We start from the raw sequence: 23854 nt of genomic DNA, 5'->3' as shown, positions 1-23854 counted from the left end.
AACAGTAACTGTGGTTCTTCAAATGATCATCTGTGAAAGTACATACATGGGTTATGTGCATGCGTAGAAACTCAGTTGGAACATTTCAGAGTTCTACATTTATGTCAGAATTCTACCTATACAAAACAGGCCTATAAGAAGACAGAAATCCCTCTTCACTATCAAAGCCCACATTGGCTGCCTGATTTGCTTATCTTTTTCTTCTGGGCTTGGTTGCTGGGTTTAGTACACTTCTTATATTTGTGAGCACAGTTTCTAGTCAGTTCTCTAATAGGACAATTGGATCATAAAGTTTCTAGCTCAATTACTAGGCGTGTGTTGAAGAATCTCACTAGAAAGCAGTAAACAGTAAACTGTCTAAAAATCTCTAGGTGGTGTCCGCAGGCTCCAAAATCAAAGAATATTTTCAAAACCAAAAATTTGTGAGGTTGTGGTAGTTTTTATTGTTAGATTTACATTCTACCTTTTGTAGAGGGGTTCATATATAGCACATATCTTCCCCACACAGTAAACCTGTGAGGTATATTGGACTGAGAGAGAAAGTGACCAGACCATACAGTAAACCACCATGTAGTAAGATGCTGTGGCTTTCAGTTGATGTCTCCATTGTGCCAATCCCAACACCTTAATTACTGCACTAATACTAGCTCTCCACCTTTGCATGAGATCTTGCAATATTACTAATGAGTATGTCTAAAGCTTCACATCATCATTTTCATGTCTGACAGCTGAAAAGTTTGCTCTGTCAATGACAGAGACAGCTTAATTAAGTCTCTCTCAAGAGGTTTGAGTTAAATTCCAAGCTGCTCAGGTGGTTATGACTAATTATCTTCAGGGTAAAGGTAGTCAAAATTGACTAGCAAAGTAGAGTAAAATAAATTGTGACTAAAGCAAACAAAATAAAATGAGACACAGCAAATGGATTATCTTGTCTGCTCATCAATGCCATCTTCAACCCTCTACAAAGCAAGATTATTACAGTAGTTCATTGATACTTATAAATGTTATTTTGGGAGCAGGCCTTTTCTATTGCAAACAGCATAGAAGCTAACAATCCAGTCTATTTGCTACTCCCATTTGTTAGCTACGCCAAGTACAAAGTCTACTGTTGCTACAGACAGTTTAGTGTCCACATTGACAATACTTGCAATATAATGGAACCAGCTGCCAGTGGAGCTGAGGACTGCCCCCGACCTCCGATCATTCCGCCGGGGCCTGAAGACCTGGCTCTTTGAGCTCTCGGGCCCAGGCTGAGGAGAAATTTATTTTAATTGGGGTTTTTTAATTGTACAGGGTTGGTTTAATCTTTTTTAAATTGGTTTTTTAACTTTTGTATGGTTGATTTTTAACTCCCTGTAAACCGCCCTGAGTCCTCAGGGAAAGGGCGGTATATAAATGCAATAAATAAATAAATAAATAAATAAAATAATTGTCTAAAAATCTAATGGGCCTTTTAAATGAATTTCTGAACTGTTTCCCAATATTTCTTTAATATTGCTGCTCTGATATATAGATATTTAGAAATATCTAAATATCTGCAATTTCTATTCACTGCATTAAACATTTTTTAATCTACTAAATTTCTGTGTGACAGACTGCATTTAAAGGTAAAGGACCAGAGTTAGGGAGAAAATATATAATTTTTGTAGTAATTAAGTTTCACATAGCTTCTTGGTTCCTTTCATAGCTGCATCTATGGCCTGGGGAAAAGTTAATGGTTTATGAAGTTTTAAACGTTAGGATATATTGATATCATAGACATTTTAACTGTATACCACCCAGAGTTGATAAATGAGTGAGATGGGTTTCTAAATCTGATAAATGCATGAATGAATTTTAAAACAGGAGTTAATATTTTTGAGAACATTTAATTTGATCATACTACCATTTATCCTTAGAATTACATTCTCTAACATTCTTGATGAAATAAAAAACAAAGCAGGTCATGTGGTCTTTCTGGATAGTTCATCTCTTTCAGTTCTGGAATTTATAAAGAAGTGTCTGGTTAAATTTAGCTCCAGCTCATTACAGAACTTCAAGTTATAAAGCAAACAAGTTCTCTATCTACACATCAAAAATTAAAATAGCACAGCATTTACACTATTCAAAAGGATGGCAGACTATTATTTCTAAAAAGGAAAATCTTGTTTCTGATATCATGCATTAAGCTTTTCAACAACCTAATTTATTTTACAGCATCCTATGATAATGATAATAATTATTGTATCTAGAATTAGAATAAATTTTGGCAATGATTCTTCACAGAAAAGTCTTCCACTTAATGCACTCTAGTACACCACACAGAACTGAAAAGCAGAACACAAAATTTAGCAGAGAGGGTTATAATTTATTTATATTTCATCGTGAATGAATCCTTATTTAAATTTTAATCAGTGAATAATTCAGACTTTCATTATCAGAGATATTTTTAGTTCACTCTGGATACTGATTCTATTAAATAGCATATTTAATGATTAAATACAAATAATTAAAGCTCTGGATTGAGTTTTTGTTAGTATAAACCACCTTGATAATGATACTGTATTGATGTACTTCCACATAAATGTTTTTTCCTCTTTTCTTTTCTTTCTTTCTTTCTTTTTTGGCCTTCCATTCCTGTGTAAATTCCCAATATTTTAATAACCAAAACATTGGGAATTTTATGTGAGGATTCATTTTCCATAAGCTATTTCTCTTTATATTTTTTTAACTCAAGTACCAAAATTAAAGATTAATATACAATTCTTCTTGTGTCATTACTAAAATTGCTTACTAATGATTTTGAGGAAAAAATGGAGACAGATTGCGAAACATAATTCACATGTACACTACAATGTATTGTTTACAGCCAACACAGGTAAATTATGTACTTAATGCTTATCATATAGTAATTCACCTTTTTGTCCCTAGCTCTGGCCCTCTGCCTTTTAGATATATTCTGTCATAAAGAAATTTGGCACGTTCAGTTTTGTTTTTTGATTTTGCAAGCACATATAGCACTATATACGTTTGAATTTAAGAAAAAAAAGTTTTAACAAGTTGGCAGATAGCATAGCCCAGAGCCATTTCACTGAAGAAATATTTCAAATATTAACCTTCATAATTACAAAAAAAATCTCTGCATTAACATTATTTTCAAGGGACTCATACCCAGAACAAGTTTCAAATTACATTACATTTCCACATCTTTCCAAACTCCAGATAAATTTTTTTCCACATTAATATTTTCACAAATGGCAACTTAAAAAAAATACTGTATGTAAAATTTTTGTTTGACATTTTCTGAATTCATACTGCAAATTAGATTAATCAGCTTCAATATTCCAATATCTAAAGTCAAAATTGAAAACCTTTTACAAGCTGATCAGTATGGATAATCTCTGGCCTAAATTGTAAGAATTCTTAATATTCACTAAATGCCAAGAAGGAATTGCCACTAAACTGCTTCAAGAAAAGTGGTATCTGAGGTTGATATAAATGATATAAATTGAGCAGTTTTATCTAAGCTTGTAAATCATAGAAAATGACAAGGCCATCTTCAGGTACTGAAACACAAACTTTTACTAAGACGAACTTTTACTAACCATTAGAAAGCTGATGGTCTATTACCAAAATCTTTAAATTTGAAACCTTAAAAAAAGTTAATAGGAAGTTGACATCAACTTAAATTTAATCATTATTACAATTACTTTCTAAATGTAATTACAGTGCATATAAAAAGCTGTCCCAAATACATTCCAGATGCATATTTGTATTTTATTTTCCTCCCCAGATAATATATTTTAACAAAGTCAGAAGGGTACTTTTTAAACTTTGAAAAATCTGGAATAAAAATGCATAAATCTAATGTCTGTTCAATGACTCTGCTACTAAATCTTCTACCCTACAGTTTAGTTAGCTGCTGCCACATTGGCCAGCTTCTGTAGCAGTTTCTAAGACAAACAGCACATAAATTTTGCTTTGCTGAATGTCACAGACCTTGTCAAAACAAAGGAAATAGGAAAGCTAAGAACTGTATTGCCCTCTTAAAAATGTATGTGGCTCAGGCAGAAAGAGAAGACATAGGCAAGATAAATAAAAAAATGCTGCTGTCATTTTTTAATTCAATTACCATGATGCACTAAACTGTGGATTTATTTATTTATTTGGATGGGTAAGGATTGCAATGTATTAAAATAATACCTCAAAAGGATCTCGAGTGCCTTGAATATTTATTTGTTGTCAACAGATAAGGCCCATTGAGGACGGAGGATGTATATGGAGAAAAACAAAAAACAGGAAGATGGACTGAAGATGGCTCTGCAAAAGTGGAGCTGACAGTTGCGGCCAAGAAAGGAACTGACGAACAGATTGGCTCCTTTGATCCTCTCTAGAGAAAGAGAGTGTGTGAATTTGCCCACACTGTGCTCCGTACCGTTGCTCCTTTTGAGAGGACCGCAAGGTAGCGGTCTTCAGAGGGTGAGAGAACTAGATGAGAGAATTTGCCCTTATGGTTCGAACCACAGTTGGAGTCTTTAAAGGACACTAAGTTCACACTTTCTTTTCTAACCACCTTAGGAAATTGTGTATTAGTTGCTATAAATAAGTTAGACACCTTCAAAACGACAGGGTTGAAAACACTAGGTGAGTGCCTTTAATCCTTAATATAAGAAAATGAATCTGTAACTATATAACCTTTAAGAATTTAAAATAAACAGCAAAAAACAAGACAAGGTTTGGGGTATAGAAAGTTTTAAACGAATTAAAGGCTCAGAAAATGGGATTTTGAGTATGAAGATCTTGCAATTAATTTTAAAGCATAAATGCATTTTCATGAAAAATAAAAATTATTTTCATTATTGGAAGATAAGTAATTTATAATGTTGTTTAGAGATATTTTTGAGGAATTATACCAGGATCTTGAATCAACATGCCAATTATGTTGTGTGTTCTTATCAACGGTTTGTTCCCAGAAGAAGCTGTTACCGAAAAAGATTTGAAATGAAGCTTATCTCACTTAAGTATAAGAATTTCCTAGTTAGATAAAATAAAATAAAAAATAATGTTTTAAAAATTAAGAAGGAAACAAATCCCAGAGAGCAATTAGAATAATTTGTTCTTATTGGACTTACAAAAGAGGTTTGTTAAAGTTCTAAATAAATTCAAGACAAGGGCCAATAATAATTTGAATAGATTAAAGAACAAAATTATTTTCCACAAAAGGAAAGAACACAAAGTTGGCTTATTATGTGTAGTTCTTTCTAGAATTGTTGACATCTGGACTGGAAAAATATGACGTGTTGGATTTGCTGGTACCTAAGAGTTGATATATAGAACAATGACTTTTATATTTTGAACGAATATTATTATTTTAGGGATCTGTTGGATTTTTTGCTTGAGATCTGGATTGGGAAAAGAACAATGCTTATTGGTCTTGCCCACCATTAAGAATCAAGTTAGGCGATGAAGAGGTTTATAACTGTTAATCAAGAGAAGGCAACCAGATACAGTTAAATTGTTTATGCTTATTGTCATGAGAGTGGGAAATTGCTTTCAGGTTTTTCTTCTTTTTTCTATTTTTTCTTTCTTTTTTGCTTTTCTGCACTTTTTACTTTCTATTTTTCTTTTTTGAGTTTATGTTATCTTTTAATGCTATAGTTTAAACATTTAATAAAAAATATTGAAAAACCTCCAACACTGTCCTCCTGCCCTGAAAACCTGGAAATCTTAGAATGGGAAATAGTGTTTTTCTAAAGTACTGTGATTAAAAGGCTTTGAAAACTATTATACTGAAATATGCTATTCAACTACAAAATGTCTTAGAATTAAGATTCAAAAGTAAAAAGATGAATCATAACACATGTAGTGTTTCTTTGGCTGGCTTAGTATTCTTTCTCTTCTATTAAATGTCACAGGTCTTACCAGAAACAAAGCATATGTGAAGGCTAGGAAATAGTCTGCTGCCTTAAAATCTGATTTGCTTCTCATATGGGAAACATTTTATTTACTGCAGTATTTATCATTTCTATTTTCACTGTTTTCACACAACTGTAAAAATCAAAATATTCTTAGGTATACTAGCATACTGCAGTTTCATCTCTAAAATGAAATATTCCCGTAAGAGTTGCTTGAGAAAATGGCCATTAATTGTATACTTTTAAACTGCATAAATGTGCTTAAATAATAACACATCATAAGCTTAGTTATTTTTACTGCAACAGAGTACTGCAATAACGTATCAACAACAACAACTTTATTGATTAGCCCTTGGGCCATATCAAAGTACAAAGTTCCAGCAACAAACCGTCACCAAAACTAGATAAAAGCAATCCGAAATGGAATAACGTATCTAAAAATTGCAGTAAAAGAAGAAGCATGATTACTAAGCTAAAGAAATAATATTACTTCCTGAACAAGAACTATTTTTCAGAAGCAAATATGCTGGCTGGAAATTCGTATATATTCCATGCAATGGCTTTTACTATTGTAGAGATATGAGAATTAAAACTGATCATGTGTCAAATCTTCAAATGTATTTTCTGTAGCTAAAATATCTTTGCCCTAATAGAGTCAATAGCACTTCAGAAGCTCCTTAAGCACTGAGAAGTTCCAGTTCACTTCATGCAGGATGAAGGCTTCTAGCTTTGAATTTTAAATTCTTTCCTCCGCTTTCAACAAATTAATTTATTTGAATTCCTGATTAATAATAAAAGGCCATGCCATCAGCATTCAGAACTCCAGCCGGGAATGTCATGGCTCAAAGGACAGAAATCTGCTCAGAGCTACAAGAGAACCCAACTGAATTTGTGGCGTCTCAGTCTATGAATGTGTAAGCACTTCATCTGTTCGCTACGGCACAATGTATTGGGAGACTACACGCGCTGCAGACCAAGAGCAGAACAAGCAGGCAGTAAGATAAGGCAGAAGCCAACATGTCAGACAGATTTTATTTTTGTCTGACCATAAATACAAAAGTCCACAGAAATTTGCTCTTCAAGCATGCTCTTGGGTTTTAAAAATGGGATTTTGCTAACTCCATTCCAAGTATTTAAGTTTACACTGCTACAGAATTATTAGTGTAGGTGACTGTTGCAAGGCAAAAGATAACTGAATGGCATTCTATTTAGTATTTCTTTAAATGAATTTATTTCCCTGTGTTTAGTTCAGCTTCTATAAACATAAAACACAAGAAGAATACCAACTTGAATAAACAGCATTGTTAAACTTTTCCTTCTTAGCAGCATAGAACAAAAATTGTTACATAAGCACAAACTGTAATAAAAAAAATCATAGAACCTCTTGGATAAGTTACACGCAGGTTGAAAGACAGGGTGTATCAAAGTGGCAATATTTTAGCTTACCACAATAATACAGTGCTAAAACAGAATGGAACAATTCAAAACAAAAGAGCACTTACAGGAAAAAAAACATCAAAATACGGTAGTTCATCCAGAGAATCCACAGAACTGCTTTTATATAAGTAGTAGACTCTTACTTCATTGTTGATTATTTAGTTCCTGTGATTACTGAATTCCTACTAAAGTTAAGAACACTAGCTGTGTATTTTTAGTGCTCAAGGACAGACTTCTGTATTTGGCAGCCCGGAGTGGGGGGGGGGGAGGGAAAAGGATTGATGCAGGGACACCTGTGGCTAGGTACATCACCTTCTAAAACACTTTGCCCCAAAAGAGGCTAATTATGACATACAGTATGCTGGTTGGAGTAATCTGGATCCAGAGAAAGCTTCTTGAGAAATGACAAATTGTTACTTCCTTTAAAGAAGGTGGCACCAATTACATACACACCTACAGTTCATCCATGACATACAATCATTCATTTAGTGACTGTTCAAAGTTACAATGGCACTAAAAATAGGGACTTATGACCATTTTCATACTTATGACCACTGCATTAACCCTGTGGCCATGTGATCAAAATTCGGATGCTTGGCAATTAGCTCATATTTATGAAGGTTGCAATGTCATGTGACCATCTTTTGCAACCTTTGGACAAGCAAACTCAATGGGATAGCCTGATGCAGTTATCAATCATGTAACTAAATTAACAATTGCAATGATTCACTCAACAACTGTGGCAAGGAAGGTCATAAAATGGGGCAAACCTTACTTAACCATTCTCACTTAGCAACAGAATTTTTGCTCAATTGTGATCATAAATCGAGGCCTACCTGTGTTCAACTTCTTTCAGTTAGTATGAATAAGCCAAAATGGGAAGGGTCAAAAGATCATGTAATTGGACAGATAAGTGATGCACCCTATCTCCATCCTCAGACAAAACTAACTGATCAGATGATGCAACACATATTGCAAGTAGAATAGCACTGACATTAATATCAATTTTTTCTCAGCAGATACTTAAAGAGTTGCAGCATTCAGATTTTCTAGAACAAATGCTAGGGAGCCTTTAACTATCCTATAAAAATTCTGCTAGTTATCTTACGATGCTGTGTAGGCTACAATATAATAAATGCTGCCAGAGTAGGCATATTTTTCTACATTAATGTTTATTCAGTTATATGGCAAGACTTATACTATGTATGATAAATCCTGTGCTGATCTTGTGCTTTGGACATTGTCCTACTTCACAACATTGTTACGAGCACCTCAGAAGGAAGCCCAGGGTCCACATAACTACACTGGGCTACTAAAAAATTGATGTGAAATGCTTTTTTCTATTTCCCAATTCAACAGATTATGGAGGCCTATTTAACTCTGGATTTCCCCAGAGCAGGGGTCGGCAACCTAAAAAAGAAAAAGAGCCACTGGGAACCGGTTCCATCACAAATTAAAAAAAGAGGGAGCCGCGTGCGTGTGTCCATGCACGCGCATGCGCAAAAAGGTTTTTTGCGCATGCGCGGACGCACGCGGCTGCCATTTTTTAAAAAATGAGATGGAACTGGTTCCCGGTTGCCCGACGGCGACGGCCCGTCTGCAAAGCTGCCGCTTTCGGCAGCTTTGCAGACGGGCCGTGGCAGCTTCCTCAAAGAGCGGCGCCCCTGCCCATTCCGAGAGGTGCGCGCGCACCTCTCCGAACGACCGGAGGTGCGCGCGTACCTCCGCGCGAATGGGCAGCGGTGCCGCTCTTTGAGGAAGCTGCCGCGGCCCGTCTGCTAAGCTGCCGCTTTCGGCAGCTTCGCAGACGGGCCGTGGCAGCTTCCTCAAAAAGAGAGGCGCCCCTGCCCATTCCGAGAGGTGCGCGCGCACCTCTCCGAACGACCGGAGTTGCGCGCGCACCTCCCCAAACCTCAAAGCTGCCTTTCGGCAGCTTCACAGACGGGCCACGGCAGCTTCCTGAAAGAGCGGCACCGCTGCCCATTCGCGCGGAGGTGCGCGCGCACCTCCCCAAACCTTTGGAGAGGTGCACGCGCACCTCTCGGAATGGGCAGGGGCGCCGCTCTTTGAGGAAGCTGCCGCGGCCCGTCTGCTAAGCTGCCGCTTTCGGCAGCTTCGCAGACGGGCCACGGCAGCTTCCTGAAAGAGCGGCACCGCTGCCCATTCGCGCGGAGGTGCGCGCGCACCTCCCCAAACCTTTGGAGAGGTGCGCGCGCACCTCTCGGAATGGGCAGGGGTGCCGCTCTTTGAGGAAGCTGCCGCGCCCCGTCTGCGAAGCTGCCGAAAGCGGCAGCTTCGCAGACGGGCCGCAGCAGCTTCCTCAAAGAGTGGCACCGCTGCCCATTCGCGCGGAGGTACGCGCGCACCTCTCCAAAGGTTTGGGGAGGTGCGCGCGCACCTCCGCCCATTCGGGGAGGTGCGCGTGCACCTCTCCAAACGGGCGGTGCCACTCTCCATTTGGAGAGGTGCGCGCGCACCACTGCCCGTTGGAAGAGGTGCGCGTGCACCGGGCGGCTGGGAGCCGCAAGAGACGGCTCAAAGAGCCGCATGCGGCTCCGGAGCCGCAGGTTGCCGACCTGTGCCCCAGAGGATTCAAGAACCTATCAGATTACCGGTATATTGTTCCCTGGATCTCCTACTCTGGTAGAAGGAGAATGATGAAGTGATATCAAGCCTTACCCTGCTTTCTTAGAATAACTTTACTTGCTCCTTCCCCATCCAAACCTTCTTCTATTCTGAGGTAAAAACTAAATTGAAGGTATGTTCTGCCCAAAGGCAGATCTGGCACTGTCACAAAATCTTAAACTTAAATTCTTTATACTAGAGAACAGTGTATTGATTTCACCATCACTATAGTTTACAATATGTATCTAAAATGAAATATAGTTAAAATGGCTAACCTGGTAGATATGTGGTGCTATTAAAATTGGGGAGGGGGGGAATAATCCAGAAGAAGGTTCACATATTCTTCTTCACATGAATGGCATTTATTCTGATTAGTGTAAATAACCAATGCAAACAAACCAGAAAACACCCACATTCAAGTGGATTAAGTCTTATGTCAATCAGAAGAAGCACAATGGTACTTGGCTTTTTTGTACTACATATCAAAATAGCTTAGGTAAATTGCAACTATTGTCAAATTCGAAGGACAAAATCCAATCAAGTATTATGGACTTATTTCTAAGAAGCTGCATAATTTTACAATGGTAAAACAGCATACAAGTAAGAAAAATAGATAAAGCTGGACAATTACATCTGCATAGATGTCTGGCCAAACTGGGACAGAGATACAGCAGCTTCAAGGAAGATTTTAAAAGACATTAATCTCACATAACAGCCTTATTGACTAAACCCTCCCTGGCCCAATACCTTGTCATCTTTCGCGTTCACGTCAACTTTTTTTGATCTGATGGCTTTGGTTACATGGTCAATGTTGTTTTCTCTGCAATAGTCAAATATGTTCTTATCTTCCTCCCTAAGAAGAAATAAAAAGGGGGTATATTTCCTGTTACCAAGCAAGAAATACAAACTACATAAGCATGAGAAGCTAACTTTTTCATCAGTTCAATCATTTTACCTTTACTGATCATTTTAAACTTTCAGTGTTTTTGGCAAACATTGTAGACATGCTGCATCACAGAACACTTAAACAATATACCGCAAACTAATGCTAAAAGAACTGTAAGCTATAAATCAATTTCATCTAGGAAAAAACCATTATGCATGTCTCATAATAATTCAAATTTTAAAACAAAAAATTCAATTAATGTAATTATTTGGGAAATCTATTCACCATCTTTAAAATGTGATGTCCACATATCTAATATAACCTTCTCCTCACCACTCCTCCCTTCAGCAAGCTGGGTTCTTAGCATGAAGGAAGCGACTATCTTACCTTAGGGATTGCAAGCAAAACAAACAAACAAAGATAAATTCTCTATCCACAGTCCTATCTAGCAAAGAGCCATTTACTTGGAATAACTTGATATAATTCATTTCTTGTCAAACACTCCCTTCAGATAAAATACAATGTATCTAATTTTTCAGCAAATGTTAGTTCTCATTTAACAACATAGTATAATTTGAGAAATATACGAACTTTCATGTCATAATTAATTTGTAATATCATTATGATCATTCCATACACTTTTATTCATAAATATATTAAACAGCCAATGGGACTTCATGCACCCTTCTCTTATGCCTTACTCAAAGTCTAACTATATGTTTCTACTGTATACTGCTCTTACTATATTCAGTAACCAACCTAGCTTTTATATGCATAAAACATAACTCAAAATGGGTTTTAAAATTATTTATCTAATGTATTCTTATTTTATTGCCCTGTACACCGCCCTGAGTCCTCTAGGAGAAGGGCGGTATATAAATCAAATAAAATAAATAAATAAATAAATAAAATAAAATAATAAAGCACTTTTAAAAAAAATCAGTAAGCTTTCAATACCACTTAGATAAGATAACATTTATTGTCATTGTTTTTTACTGTGAGCACAACGGCACACATCGAAAATGAAATTTAGTTGCCCGCTCTCAAAATGAAACACATACATGACACACACCTAACCATACTATATACAACATATGCATAGACCCACACCCCTACATTACATAACAAATAAATATTAAATACTGTCCATCTTGAATATATAATGGAAGGAGAAAGCTTGAGAGTTCACAAGATTAATGCTGTATGGAATGAAACTATGGCTGAATCTGGATGTTCTGCTACGGATACCACGAAGCCTCCTCCCAGAAGGTAACAAGGAAAACAGGTCGTGAAGAGAATGTGTAGTGTCCCAGATAATCTTACGGACCCTGCTCAAGCAACGCTTCTGTGCTATTTCCTGGATGGAAGGGAGGGAACTGCCAATGATCTTTTCGGCCATCCTCACCACCATCCTCACCGCCTTCCTGTCTGAAGCAGTGATGCTGTATGACAGATGCTCTCGATTGTCCCCCTGCAGAAAGTGGTCAGGACAGGGGAAGGAAGATGTGCTTTTCTCATGCGACACAGAAAATGCAGGCACTGCTGTGCCCGCTTCACCAGTGTCTTGCTGTTGAGTGACCAAGGCTTGTCAGCTGCACACCCAGGAATTTGATGATGGTAACCATCTCCACAGGTGAATGACCTCTGATGAGCAACAATCTGATCTGCACACTCTGCTTCACATGGACCTCACACTTCATTTCCCAAAGTTTGCTCAGTGTCATCCCTTGTAGTCTTTCAATCAGGATACTGTCAACCTAAATTTGGCTATTTGACTATGTTCTTCACAACTGTTTCTCCTTTCTACACAAATTACACAATGTCTTTTTCTTATACTTAATTATTGCATCGTTCTTCTTATCCATAATCATATTTCATTTCATCATTCCACCAAGCATATTTTTGTACTTTCCATCTGCATAACCCCACATTGTTGTACAATGTAACATCATTCTTTTTACTCTATCCCAATCATCTTCAACATTTTTCTTTTGTCCATTACCATTCTTTCTTTTATGAGATTCTTTTCCATACAGGATTCATACCTTTTATTCCTGCAAATATTTTACTTCAACTGTCATTTATTTCACATTTCCTTTCTTTCATGTTCTTTTTTCTTAATCAAGAAAGCTCATAATACTGCCAAATGGTTTGTCTCACATTCTGAATTTCTCATCTCTCTTGTATGTTTCACTAATGACATATTCCATTACTTTAAACAATTAGATCTTCTTTTTACATTTATATTCATTCCTTTGTCATGTGCGTGTATATGAATTAACAGACCTATATTTAAAGCATTTCTTTGTAAAATACTCACTGTGGTTATGTCAAGTTTCCGATGTATGGGCTTTTCAAGTGACTCTGAGGCATTGTTTACCTTAAAAGTCCTTTATTAGCCTAATACACTGGCAAATGCTTGCTCGAAGGAAGCTGGAATCTGAAATCTCCGCCCCTTGCACAATATATTAAAACACAATTCTCCACCTTTCTAATTTTGTCATTAATCATATTCTCCAATTAATTTAAAGAATCAGTTTCCCTTCCGTTACAAAATCCACCAAGGTCTTATCTTCTTTAGTTAGAGATGGCCTTGAAGGTACAATTCTACTCGTCCCCCCTCCCAACCTTAAATTCAATCTCTTAAAGCAATACACAAGTTTAACATGTGAAATGGCTACTTCTTCATCTCTGGTCAAGCAATAACATTCAATGTTGGCAGCATTGACATCCGGGCCCCCCTTACAAAAAGGACAGTTCCTGTAATGTAAACAAAACACAAGTTAGGAACTAGCTTTTGGTTTGTTGGGGTGTTTCTCATAAAACCTTTTGATAAGTCTGTCAGCTTTCACATCAGTAGATTTCACCCAAATGGCTTCAGACAATGGGTATCCCTTCCATTGTACTAGGTATTGCAATTTTCCCTTAAAGATTCTAGAGTCAAGAATACGTTTCACTTCGTAATGGGTCTGACCTGCTACGAGGGGCCCAGGTGCTTTCTTAGGGGGAGGTCTTAAAGTGGAGGTTTTAAAAGGTTTCAGCAAGCTACAATGGAAGACCGGGTGAATTTTCCCCAAAAGTCTGGGTAGTTTCAATTTTACTGTGACCGGGTTGATGATTTTCACAATGGGGAATTTCCGTCCCAATTTCTTATTGGGTAGTTTAAGGCGTAAGTATTTGGTCGACAAATAGACCTTTTCCCCAACTTGGAATGTTCTTTGGGGAGCTCTCTTTTTGTCAGCTTGCTTTTTGTAGGTCTCAAAAGTCTTCTTTAAGGCCACCTTTGTATTTTTCCAAACTTCTTCCCAACCCCTCACCCAATGATCAAGAGTCTGGGAAGCGGAGGGTAACTGAGGGTATTCCGGTATGGGGTTGAATTCTTTCCCTGTCGCTACACGGAAAGGAGTGTAGCCGGTGCTGCTACATACTGAATTATTGTAAGCCACCTCTGCAAAAGGGAGGAGGTCGGTCCAGTTTGTTTGTTGGTAAGAGATGTAGCATCTAAGGTATTGTTCCACCATTTTGTTGGCGGATTCTGTGGCTCCATTAGTAGCCGGGTGAAAAGCAGTTGATAGGCCTTGAGATGATCCAATTAAAGAAAGTTTCTCCAAAATTTCGCTGTGAACTGCACCCCTCTGTCCAAAATTATTCGCTTAGGGATGTCATGTAGTTGATAGATATGTTTTAGGAACAACTTAGTCAGGCGTTGAGCCGATGGAAGTCCTTTGCAGGCGATAAAGTGAGCCTGTTTTGAAAATAGGTCTATCACAGTCCAAATGACAGTATTTCCTCTACTGTCGGGTAGGTCTACTATAAAGTCCATAGCTATTTCTTCCCATGGTTGAGAAGGTTCGGCCACCAGTTGCAGTAACCCAGGGGTCTTTCCTGGGATTCTTTTCATGGTGGCACATACAGTACAGCTCTTGACATAAGTTTTCTATGTCTCGTTTTAGTTCTGGCCACCAAAATTGCCGGCAAGTGAGATGTAGAGTTTTTAGATATCCAAAATGTCCAGCCTGTTTGACATCATGGCTGTGTTTGAGGGCATTAAGACGAAGAGCTTCAGGAAAGTACAATTTTCCCCCTTTGTAAGCCAGACCATCCCTGCATGTTAGGGATGTCTGACTGTCTTTAAACCATTGATCAGTGAGGAGGTCTCACTTTATTTTCTTTAATGCTTCTCTGACCAGTTTTATGTGGTCAAGTCATATTCGTGCTGTGTATCAGGATGTCATCAAGGTATACTAGGACCCCTTTGTATAGGTGTTCATGTAGGACCTCATTAATCAACTGCATAAATATGGCTGGGGCCCCCTGCAGTCCAAATGGCATGACTTTGAATTGGTAGCTCCCCAAGGGGCAGTTGAAGGCCATCTTCCACTCATCCCCCTCCTTTATTCTTACCCAGTAATATGCTTCTCTCAGGTCTAACTTGGTGAAGATGCTCCCCTTCACTAGGTGGATTAGCAAGTCTTTCAGGAGGGGGAGAGGGTATTTATTTTCCATACTCACAGCGTTTAGGCCTTTATAGTACACACAGAGATGTAGAGACTCATCTTTTTTCTCTTTGAACAACACAGTAGACTTGGCCTGTTCGATGAATCCCCTCGCTAGGTTTGTATCCACATATCGCTGCATCTCCTCCATTTGAAAGGGGGACATAGCGTACATTTTTGGTTGGGGGAGTTTGGCCCCTGGTAACAGTTCAATGGAACAATCATTGGGACGGTGAGGAGCAAGGTATCGCATTCTTTCTCACTAAATGCCTCCACTAGGTCCTGGTACTCGCTGGGGATGAGTGGCTCGCCAGGTGGCCGTAAGGCAGCCATGTGCGCTTGCTCATTGGGTGGGCTAATATCCCCTGTAACATCTGTTGAATCAATGGGGGGGATTGGGCCCTATGGGTAATATCACAGTTCTCATTCCTTTTTCCCACCAGATAAATGGCTTCCATTTGTCTAGCCAGGCTAGTCCTAGGATCACAGCCTTAGACATCTTTGGAGCTACCAGGAAGCGAATAAACTCCCAGTGCTCGCCTATTTCCAGGCGTAAGGGCTCCGTTAATTGTGTGGCTAAAGTCCCTCCCATTAGGGAGCCATCGGATTGCTCGAACCTCACAGGTTTGGAGAGCGGCTTGGCCCCTAAGCCCAGTCTCAAGGCACATGACAGGCTAATGATGCATCGGGAGCAGTCGGTATCGAGTAGCACTTTCAGGTCTACTTATGCCCCTGACTTAGGGATTATGAGTTTAGCAGGCAATAAAAAAGGTAGGATGCATCGACTCACCATCGGGTCGTTCTCCCCTTCAACGTTGCTGTCAAAACTGGGTAAAGTGGGGATGGATCCGGTCGGTGGGCCAGCATCCTCCTGGGTGGGGGATGTAACCTGGGTAACAGGCTCCTGGGTGGCCCAGTTGGACTTTTCTCTCGATGGCTGCTGTGCGGGTTTCTTCCTTGTTGTTGGATCTGGTCTACTCTGCTGTTGCAGAGTATCGAAAGCACTTGATTGGTGGACCTGTAGGTGGTCTAGGTCTTTCAGCAGTAGCAGTCATTGGGGGTTTTCGGGAGGGTGGTAGCCATCTGGATCCTGGTTTTGGCGCAGCTTCAGGTGGGGGAGGCTTTTTATAGTGGGTGAGCTGGACATCTAATTTCACCGCTGCCTGGCACCATTCATGCAGCTGGTCGGGTACAACTCAGTAGATACGTGCCTGAGAAAGGTGGTCGTCTAACCCTTCTCTAAAAAGATGAATTATTGATTGCTCAGGCCATCTTTCTATCTGACCTGCCATCTTTCGAAACTCCCGCACATACTCTAGGACAGGCCGGCCAGCTTGCTTTATCTTATGGATTTGTTCTTCCGCTTTGAGGGCAATGGATGGGTCCTCAAATCTTTCCCTCAGCCCCAGCAGGAAAAGGTGGGGGTCCTCCAATTCAGGGGCCTGTTCGTTATATAATTTGTTCAACCATTCAGATGCTTCTCCCTCTAGTTTGGATGCAATCACATCGACCATCGCACCCAGGTCCGGGTAAGAGTGACCCCAGCGATTCAAGTGAGAGCGTACTTGGTTGAGGGAAAAAATCAGTTTCTTGGGGTCCCCATCGAAGGTTGCTCTAAAGGGTGGGCTCATCATTGCTTGCTGGGGCCCCCATTGCTGCTGGCCCCACCCTAGTTGTTGGTTCAACGGCTGCTGGGGCCCCCATTGCTGCTGTCTCCCCTTGGTTGTTGGATCAACGGTTGCTGGGGCCCCCACTGCTGCTGCCCCCCTCCTGGTTGTTGATTCACTGGCTGCCAGGGCTCCCACTGCTGTTGTTGTGTCTCCAGTTGCTGCTGGCCCCTCTGGTTGCTGATTTAATGGCTGCCAGGGCCCTCCCTGCTGCTGGCCCCACTGGTCCTGCTGTACGTTCAGGGGTTGCACATCTGGGTCCTGCTGCTGCCACCCTTGCTGGTTGTCCTCCCACCAGCTCCTGATCTCCAGGCTTCTGCACCACCCCCAGCTGTTGCAAGGCTTCTATTAACTGGGGCAAGCTCAGAGGTTGTTGGCCTTTCACTTGGGGGGGCTTCCCAACCTCCCATTGCTGCAGAGGCCCCAGGCTGGGGTCCTCTGTCTCTATGGGTCTGGAAGGCTTGGCAGGGGACTCCTGGGTCTGTCAGGCATCTGATCTGCAGACAGGATTTTCCACTCACCCGAGTATTCAATCTCAGCTGGCCTGGCTGCTCCGAGGCACCTGGAGTCTCTGCTGGGCTTAATCCACTCTAACACCAGACCAATTCTCCTGTTTGTTTGGGTCTATCTCCCAGCTGGGAGGATTGCTGAAACTCTTTTCGTGCCGGCTTCTTCGCTGGCCCTTCCCCCACTGGGGTGGCTGCTGATGCCGGGGAGCTGGCTTCAGGCAATTTTTCTCCTTCCATTATGGGATCTTCCCCAACTCTTTGCCAGACTGCCTCCCAAACTTGGAGACAGCGGGAGGTCAGGACTCCCTAATTAGTTTAAAAAGTAGTGTGATTCCAGCTTGATGGCAAGTTTCTGACGTATGGGTTTTTCAAGTGACTCTGAGGCATTGTTTACCTTGAAAGTCCTTTATTAGCCTAATACACTGGCAAATGCTTGCTCAAAGGAAGCTGGAATCTGAAATCTCCGCCCCTTGCACAATATATTAAAACACAATTCTCCACCTTTCTAATTTTGTCATTAAATCATATTCTCCAATTAATTTAAAGAATCAGTTTTCCTTCCCTTACAAAACCCACCAAGGTCTTATCTTCTTTAGTTAGCAATGGCCTTGAAGGTACAATCCTACTCATCCCACCTCCCAACCTTAAATTCAATCTCTTAAAGCAATACACAAGTTTAACATATGAAATGGCTACTTATTCATCTCTTGTCAAGCAATAACATTTGATGTTAGCAGCGTTGACAGGTTATTATATTCAAATCTCTGAATGGCATAGTTACTTTTCTGCAGTCTCTCATTCTCATCTATCCATTCATGCCACCTAATCAAGTAACGTTCAATAGGCTGTTCATTCACAACGTTTAATTATTTTCCCCCTGGAATCATCTATGATTTTTTTCACAATCGTCATTCATAGGGGCGCAGCATGTAATGATCATCAATCTATAGATCTGTGTATACAATTATCTAGATAATACTAATTTAAACAATTTGACATATAATTTTAACCTTTTTATCCACAATTAACTCTACATTTTCACTACCCTGAATATATTCATTAGCTCAATTTTACAAGTTCTTTCAGATTCATTACAACTTTCCCATTAGTTTCATAGACAACAATATACTGATTTCTATTTCATTTGCTCATTCATGCTCTTTATCATTTATTCCTCTTACATTTGAGGTTCCAATATCCTATGGCATAGTTATCACTAGATGAGACCACAGAGTTTGACCTCTGCTGTTGGTAGATTTCAGTTACTAACATGGTTTTGTAGATTTCAGCTTTCATTTAACACTTTTCAGTAAGACACAGAAGGTGTAGAATATGTTACTGGCCTTAATCGTACAAATGCCATATGCAACATTCTCTGCTAACAATAAGGTCAATATCAGTTTTGCAAATTGTGACTAGCATGTCTCAGGGGTGTAGAATTTTAAATAGTGCCAGAGAGAGATGAAATACTGAAAGTAGAGACAATGAGAATTGGCTTATTAATAGTAGCCACTTACAAAACATTTAGTGATAATGGAGATCAACTGTAGTTGAGTCATAAGAGACGGAGCTAAATGTTTATTTTACATTCAGTTACATCACATTATAATCTGTTTTCAAACTTTTATTCTAAGCCAATTTAAGATTATTTATAAGAAATGCTTTAAATGTCATCTCATTTTTAAGACTATGATCTTATTTTGTGTTTATAAAATTATTTACCTATCTCTCATAATTAAAAATGAAACCTACGCAGGGACACAAAAGACAGTGGAAACAAAAATATGATCAAATTCCAGAAAGTATAGACAATGTGTGCATGCACATGTGTGTATGTACATAGGACAAGAGGACAGAGACAAAACAAAAAACATACTAAAAATTTACTTAGAGATCTCAATCTTTGTCTTCAGCTGAGCTGAATGTTTTGAAAAAATCAGTGTCAAACTGGGAAATTTTGAAATCAGGGCGCCAGATAAGAATCCTTATTTTGAATCATTAAGATATCACCATGAGGAAGGTCTAAATAGAAGAGAACATATGTTGATTTTTTGTTCCTTAATTTCATTCTTTTCCAATAGTTTTATTAAGGATTATATTACATAAAACTGATATAAAAACCTAATTAAAAATATTTTAAGCAAAGAAAAAATGTGTAAAAAGAAAAAAAAATCTCCTAAAACAGAAAATAGTAAGAAAAAACCCCCTTATCTCCAACAAATATATCTTTTCTGAATGAAAACCTCAAATGTTGTATCATGCGCTGTATTACCTAGGGAATGTTTAGCAAATATCTATCTTTTTTTAAAAAAGGAAAAATATTGTTGAGAGTTGCAGAACTATCAAGTACTAGGAATAGTGCATAAATCTTCTTTGTCAGCTTTTATAGCATGTCAGCTTTGAAACTAAAGAGCCAGCTGATAAGATGGCTGTGTTCCATCACCATTTTTTATTTTTCTGAAATCATCTGACTGTTACAGAAGGAGTATTATGTGCCACAAACAGGTGGTCTTGCCTGTCTGCTTGTCATTGTGCTACTCAGAGTAGTGAAGCAGAGATAGAAGCCAAGACACAGTTGCAACAGATACTGTTTATGTCAAGGCCCTCTTACACCTCATAGGGCCCATCTTCTCATAATCTATAATTATCTCTTCGTTTAATCGCCCCATCACTTCTGAGGCTCTCTTGGGTACAGGAAGAGGAAAAGCTCATTAACTGAACCCTTTCTCCTCTCTCCAGCCACCCATAGCTTTTAATTGCTTGGTGTTGTTATTATCTATCAGTGCAACTGGGATCATTTTCATAAGAAAAGGCAATGGGGGGAGAGAAGCAAGCCTGTGTCCCTGAGGTATGCACTGCAGACAAACCTTTGCTTTATCCATTATTTATGCCAGCTGAGGTTTTATAGGCTGAATAAATCCATAACTCAAGTTTATTCTGAACAGTCTGCTTCCCTAGAGAGGAAGTGATACCCACTTGCCTGTACACTTCTGTGCTCTCCTCAGAGAGTAACCAGAACCTAATGAGACATGTGTTACCCAATTGCCCACACATGAAAAAAGTATACACTACATGGAAGATTAGTAATGCAGGAACCTGTGAAAACCCACACACACACCCTTCACTCAAAGCAACATACTTTTGTTTTTCTTTCAGTGTAAGGGAATTTAGCTTAGCAATATTCTAGTCTACCTGGATAAAATTACAAGTATCCTCTTTATTTGTTAGAAAATGAGAATGCAAACAAAGGTCCTTGCTCATTGAAGAAAATTATGCCACCGCCACTAGTAACTCACTACCTCATTTGATGACAAGCTGTACCTCGGTAGCTGGAAAACTTAATTTTAATCAATGCTTGGATAATAAATTGTAATTATTTGGAAAAGCTGATTCTCCCCACCCTTGTTTCCCTTACTGGCTCTACAATTGATAACGCATGTAATGCAGTACTTTAAATGTTAGCGAAATCTACTAAATGACACTGATCACATAATTTCTACTTTCATTTGTTTTTAAAGAATAAGCACTCTATCTCAACCCAAGTCACCTCACAGAATTGTTTTGTGGGGAAACTGGGGGAAAAAGGAATATTAGATATGTTCACTGACTTGAGTTATTCATTAAATTCAAACATAAGGTGCGAGGTGTTACCCCCTGTTGATAGGGCTCGCAACTTGGGCGTTCTCCTGGATTCATGGCTCAGTTTGGAAGATCATATAGGAGCCGTGACCAGGGGGGCTTTTGCCCAGGTTCGCCTGATGCGCCAGTTGCGCCCCTATCTGGACCGAGATGCCCTACGCACAGTCACTCATGCGCTCGTGACCTCCCGGTTAGACTACTGCAATGCTCTCTACATGGGGCTGCCCTTGAGGACCACTCGGAGGCTTCAGCTGGTGCAGAATGCGGCCGCACGAGTTGTGATGGGAGTCTCCCAATACTCCCGTGTAACACCTCTTCTCCGCGAGCTGCATTGGCTTCCAGTTGCCCTCCGGGTGAGATTCAAGGTGCTGGTGATGACCTATAAAGCCCTAAATGGCATGGGCCCGGATTATCGTAGGGAACACCTGCTGCCAGCATCAACTTCCCATCGTCCTGTGCGGAGGACAGGGAGGGCCTCCTTAGGGTGCCGCCGGTCAGGGAATGCCGGCGGGTGATCCCCAGAGGGAGGGCATTCTCTGTGGGCGCGCCTGCCCTTTGGAATGATTTACCTGTGGAACTCCAGACTGCCCCCGACCTGCGCTCGTTTCCCCGGGACCTGAAAACCTGGCTTTTCAATCTTTCTGGCCTGGACTGAGGGGGTTTTTAGTTTCAAGTTTTTAACATTGTTTTATTGTTGGGCTATTAATTAATTTAATTCTTTTTAATTCTATTTTTTGTCTTAATTTTATATTGTCTTTTAAATATTGCCCTGTAAACCGCCCTGAGTCCTTCGGGAATAGGGCGGTATAGAAAACTAACTAACTAACTAACTAACTAACTAAATCATAAACGTAGGATGAATGGATAAATAAGTAAATAAACAGACAGATTCCTTGCTCTTTTACTGTATATGAAAACGTTTCCACACTCACAGAGCTAGTGAGCTATTTCTTCTTGGTCTTTCCTTTAACGCTTTTTTGGTTTAAAAGTTTAAACAAAGCATTTAAATGTTTACAATAAGGTGCTGTTTTTCAACATGGTTCAATGCTTGAAAACCTTTAAATCTGGCAGTATCACGAAGGATGTTCCATGGCTCTTTAAAAAACAAAAATCTGTAGAAGCCTTCATTCTTAAATTATAATTTACCATAGAAGCCTTTCTTTTTTGTCCTTGCCTCTTTACTGGAAGAAATTTATACAGCTTCTTAGATCACAGTTTAAGCCTCTATAGTTTGATGTATGGAACTGTTTCATTTAAGCATCACCCTCTTAAATACTGTATGCCCTCCTTCAGATGTAATATCAACATATGGATAATCCCATATAAATAAGAAGAAGGAATATACAAGCCTAACCCAACATTCATAGTTTTGGCTTTTTTTGAAATATTATTGAAATGGCTCACTTTTATTCTCTACTTCAAGTCAGCTAACAGTAAAGCATTCGATTACAGTACAACAATGAACAAAATAAATAAACAAATTAAGAATCAGGATTCTAGTAAAATAAATTATTACCTGCAAAATAAATATTAAACTTAATAAGACAAATATTTATGTATTAAATTTATATGCTGCCCATCTCACTCTTCTATATGAAGAGTCACTCTTCAAAGTGACTCTTCTATATCTTTTGGAATGAAAAAAAATTACATCTCAAAAAGAAGGCTGGAATAGCTCCTGGAAAGAACATTGTAGTGCCTGGACATAATACTGAGAAAGTCTTCTCTCTACCTGATTGGGCAAAACACAATTGATGAATTGCTTATCAAATATCCTAGGGTCTGATAAACTTCATTTTAGTGAAGACAACCTAAGTTATTTATAATTTAAAAGTGGTAAAGAAGCTTTTGAGGTACTTCTCTAAACAGGTAACATAAGTTGAAGTGAAGAAATCATATTCCTTATTTCCATAATTTATGCAATTAAGGAATCTGGCTGAAACTTGAGAATCTGTTATAATTTTTAATGCCTTTCAAATGTTGTTCTACGTGTTATATAAATAAAACAATTGAGATGCATCTTTCTCTCTGATGTTTCAAGAAACAGACTCATTTTTTACATGAGTACAAAATTAATGCTAGGAGAAACCCAATGATATCCATAGTATGGCTTCATGTTTATTTCTGCCAATTTAATGATTAACATTCCTAACAAGAAATTGAGACTGAATAATTTCTGAATTATTTAGGGAAAATGTATAAACTATGTAAAGAAAGCTAATCTTACATTTTTAAGGACTACAGTCCATGTATAGTGTACTTCTGGTACAGTCCATGTATACTGACCTCTGGTACTTTCTGTCAAATTGTTCATTTATCTCTCAGATAAAATAATCAATTCTAAAGCCATAAATCTTTCCATTTCAGTACTAGGCTGGTCTAACCCAAAGAGTTGCCAGATGGCTGCTTGGGTTAATGGGATTAATAACATTCTGATAAATTACATGGCATCAGAGTGAAAAATATGATAGATAAATACGATATCAAGCATGCTAGATAAAACTGGAGGTTGGGGGACAGGGCTCAGTAGTACAAAATTTATTGACCTTTACATTTCATCATTTTTATCTCGATTCAAGGAATCATGTTTAACTGCAATGATTAGATGTAGACAGCAACCATTTGCCCAACTATTTTGAATTATTTTCATACTTTTCTATTTACTTCTTGAGGATGTGAATAGAATATATGGAAGGATGAG

At 38.9% G+C, this 23854-nt stretch overlaps 1 protein-coding gene across 8 annotated transcripts in view; it reads right to left on the bottom strand.

Annotated features, from left to right (window-relative positions):
* ACBD6 (acyl-CoA binding domain containing 6) overlaps positions 1-23854 on the bottom strand; it is a 128454-nt gene that overhangs the window by 56700 nt on the left and 47900 nt on the right. For all 8 annotated transcript variants that reach the window (XR_014026169.1, XR_014026170.1, XR_014026171.1 and 5 more), the window contains exon 5: positions 10704-10809. Coding sequence is in view for 4 of the 8 variants with exons in the window: in XM_081325780.1 (XP_081181906.1) it covers positions 10704-10809 (106 nt within the window). In the remaining 4 variants the exon portion in view is untranslated. The remainder of the gene's footprint in view (positions 1-10703; positions 10810-23854) is intronic.

The sequence above is a fragment of the Vipera berus genome (genome assembly GCF_964194415.1).
Source record: "Vipera berus genome assembly, chromosome: 3".
In the NCBI taxonomy this organism is placed as follows: Eukaryota; Metazoa; Chordata; class Lepidosauria; order Squamata; family Viperidae; genus Vipera; species Vipera berus.
The sequence above is the reverse complement of the archived record's forward strand: the minus strand, read 5'-3'. Positions and strand labels throughout refer to the sequence as shown.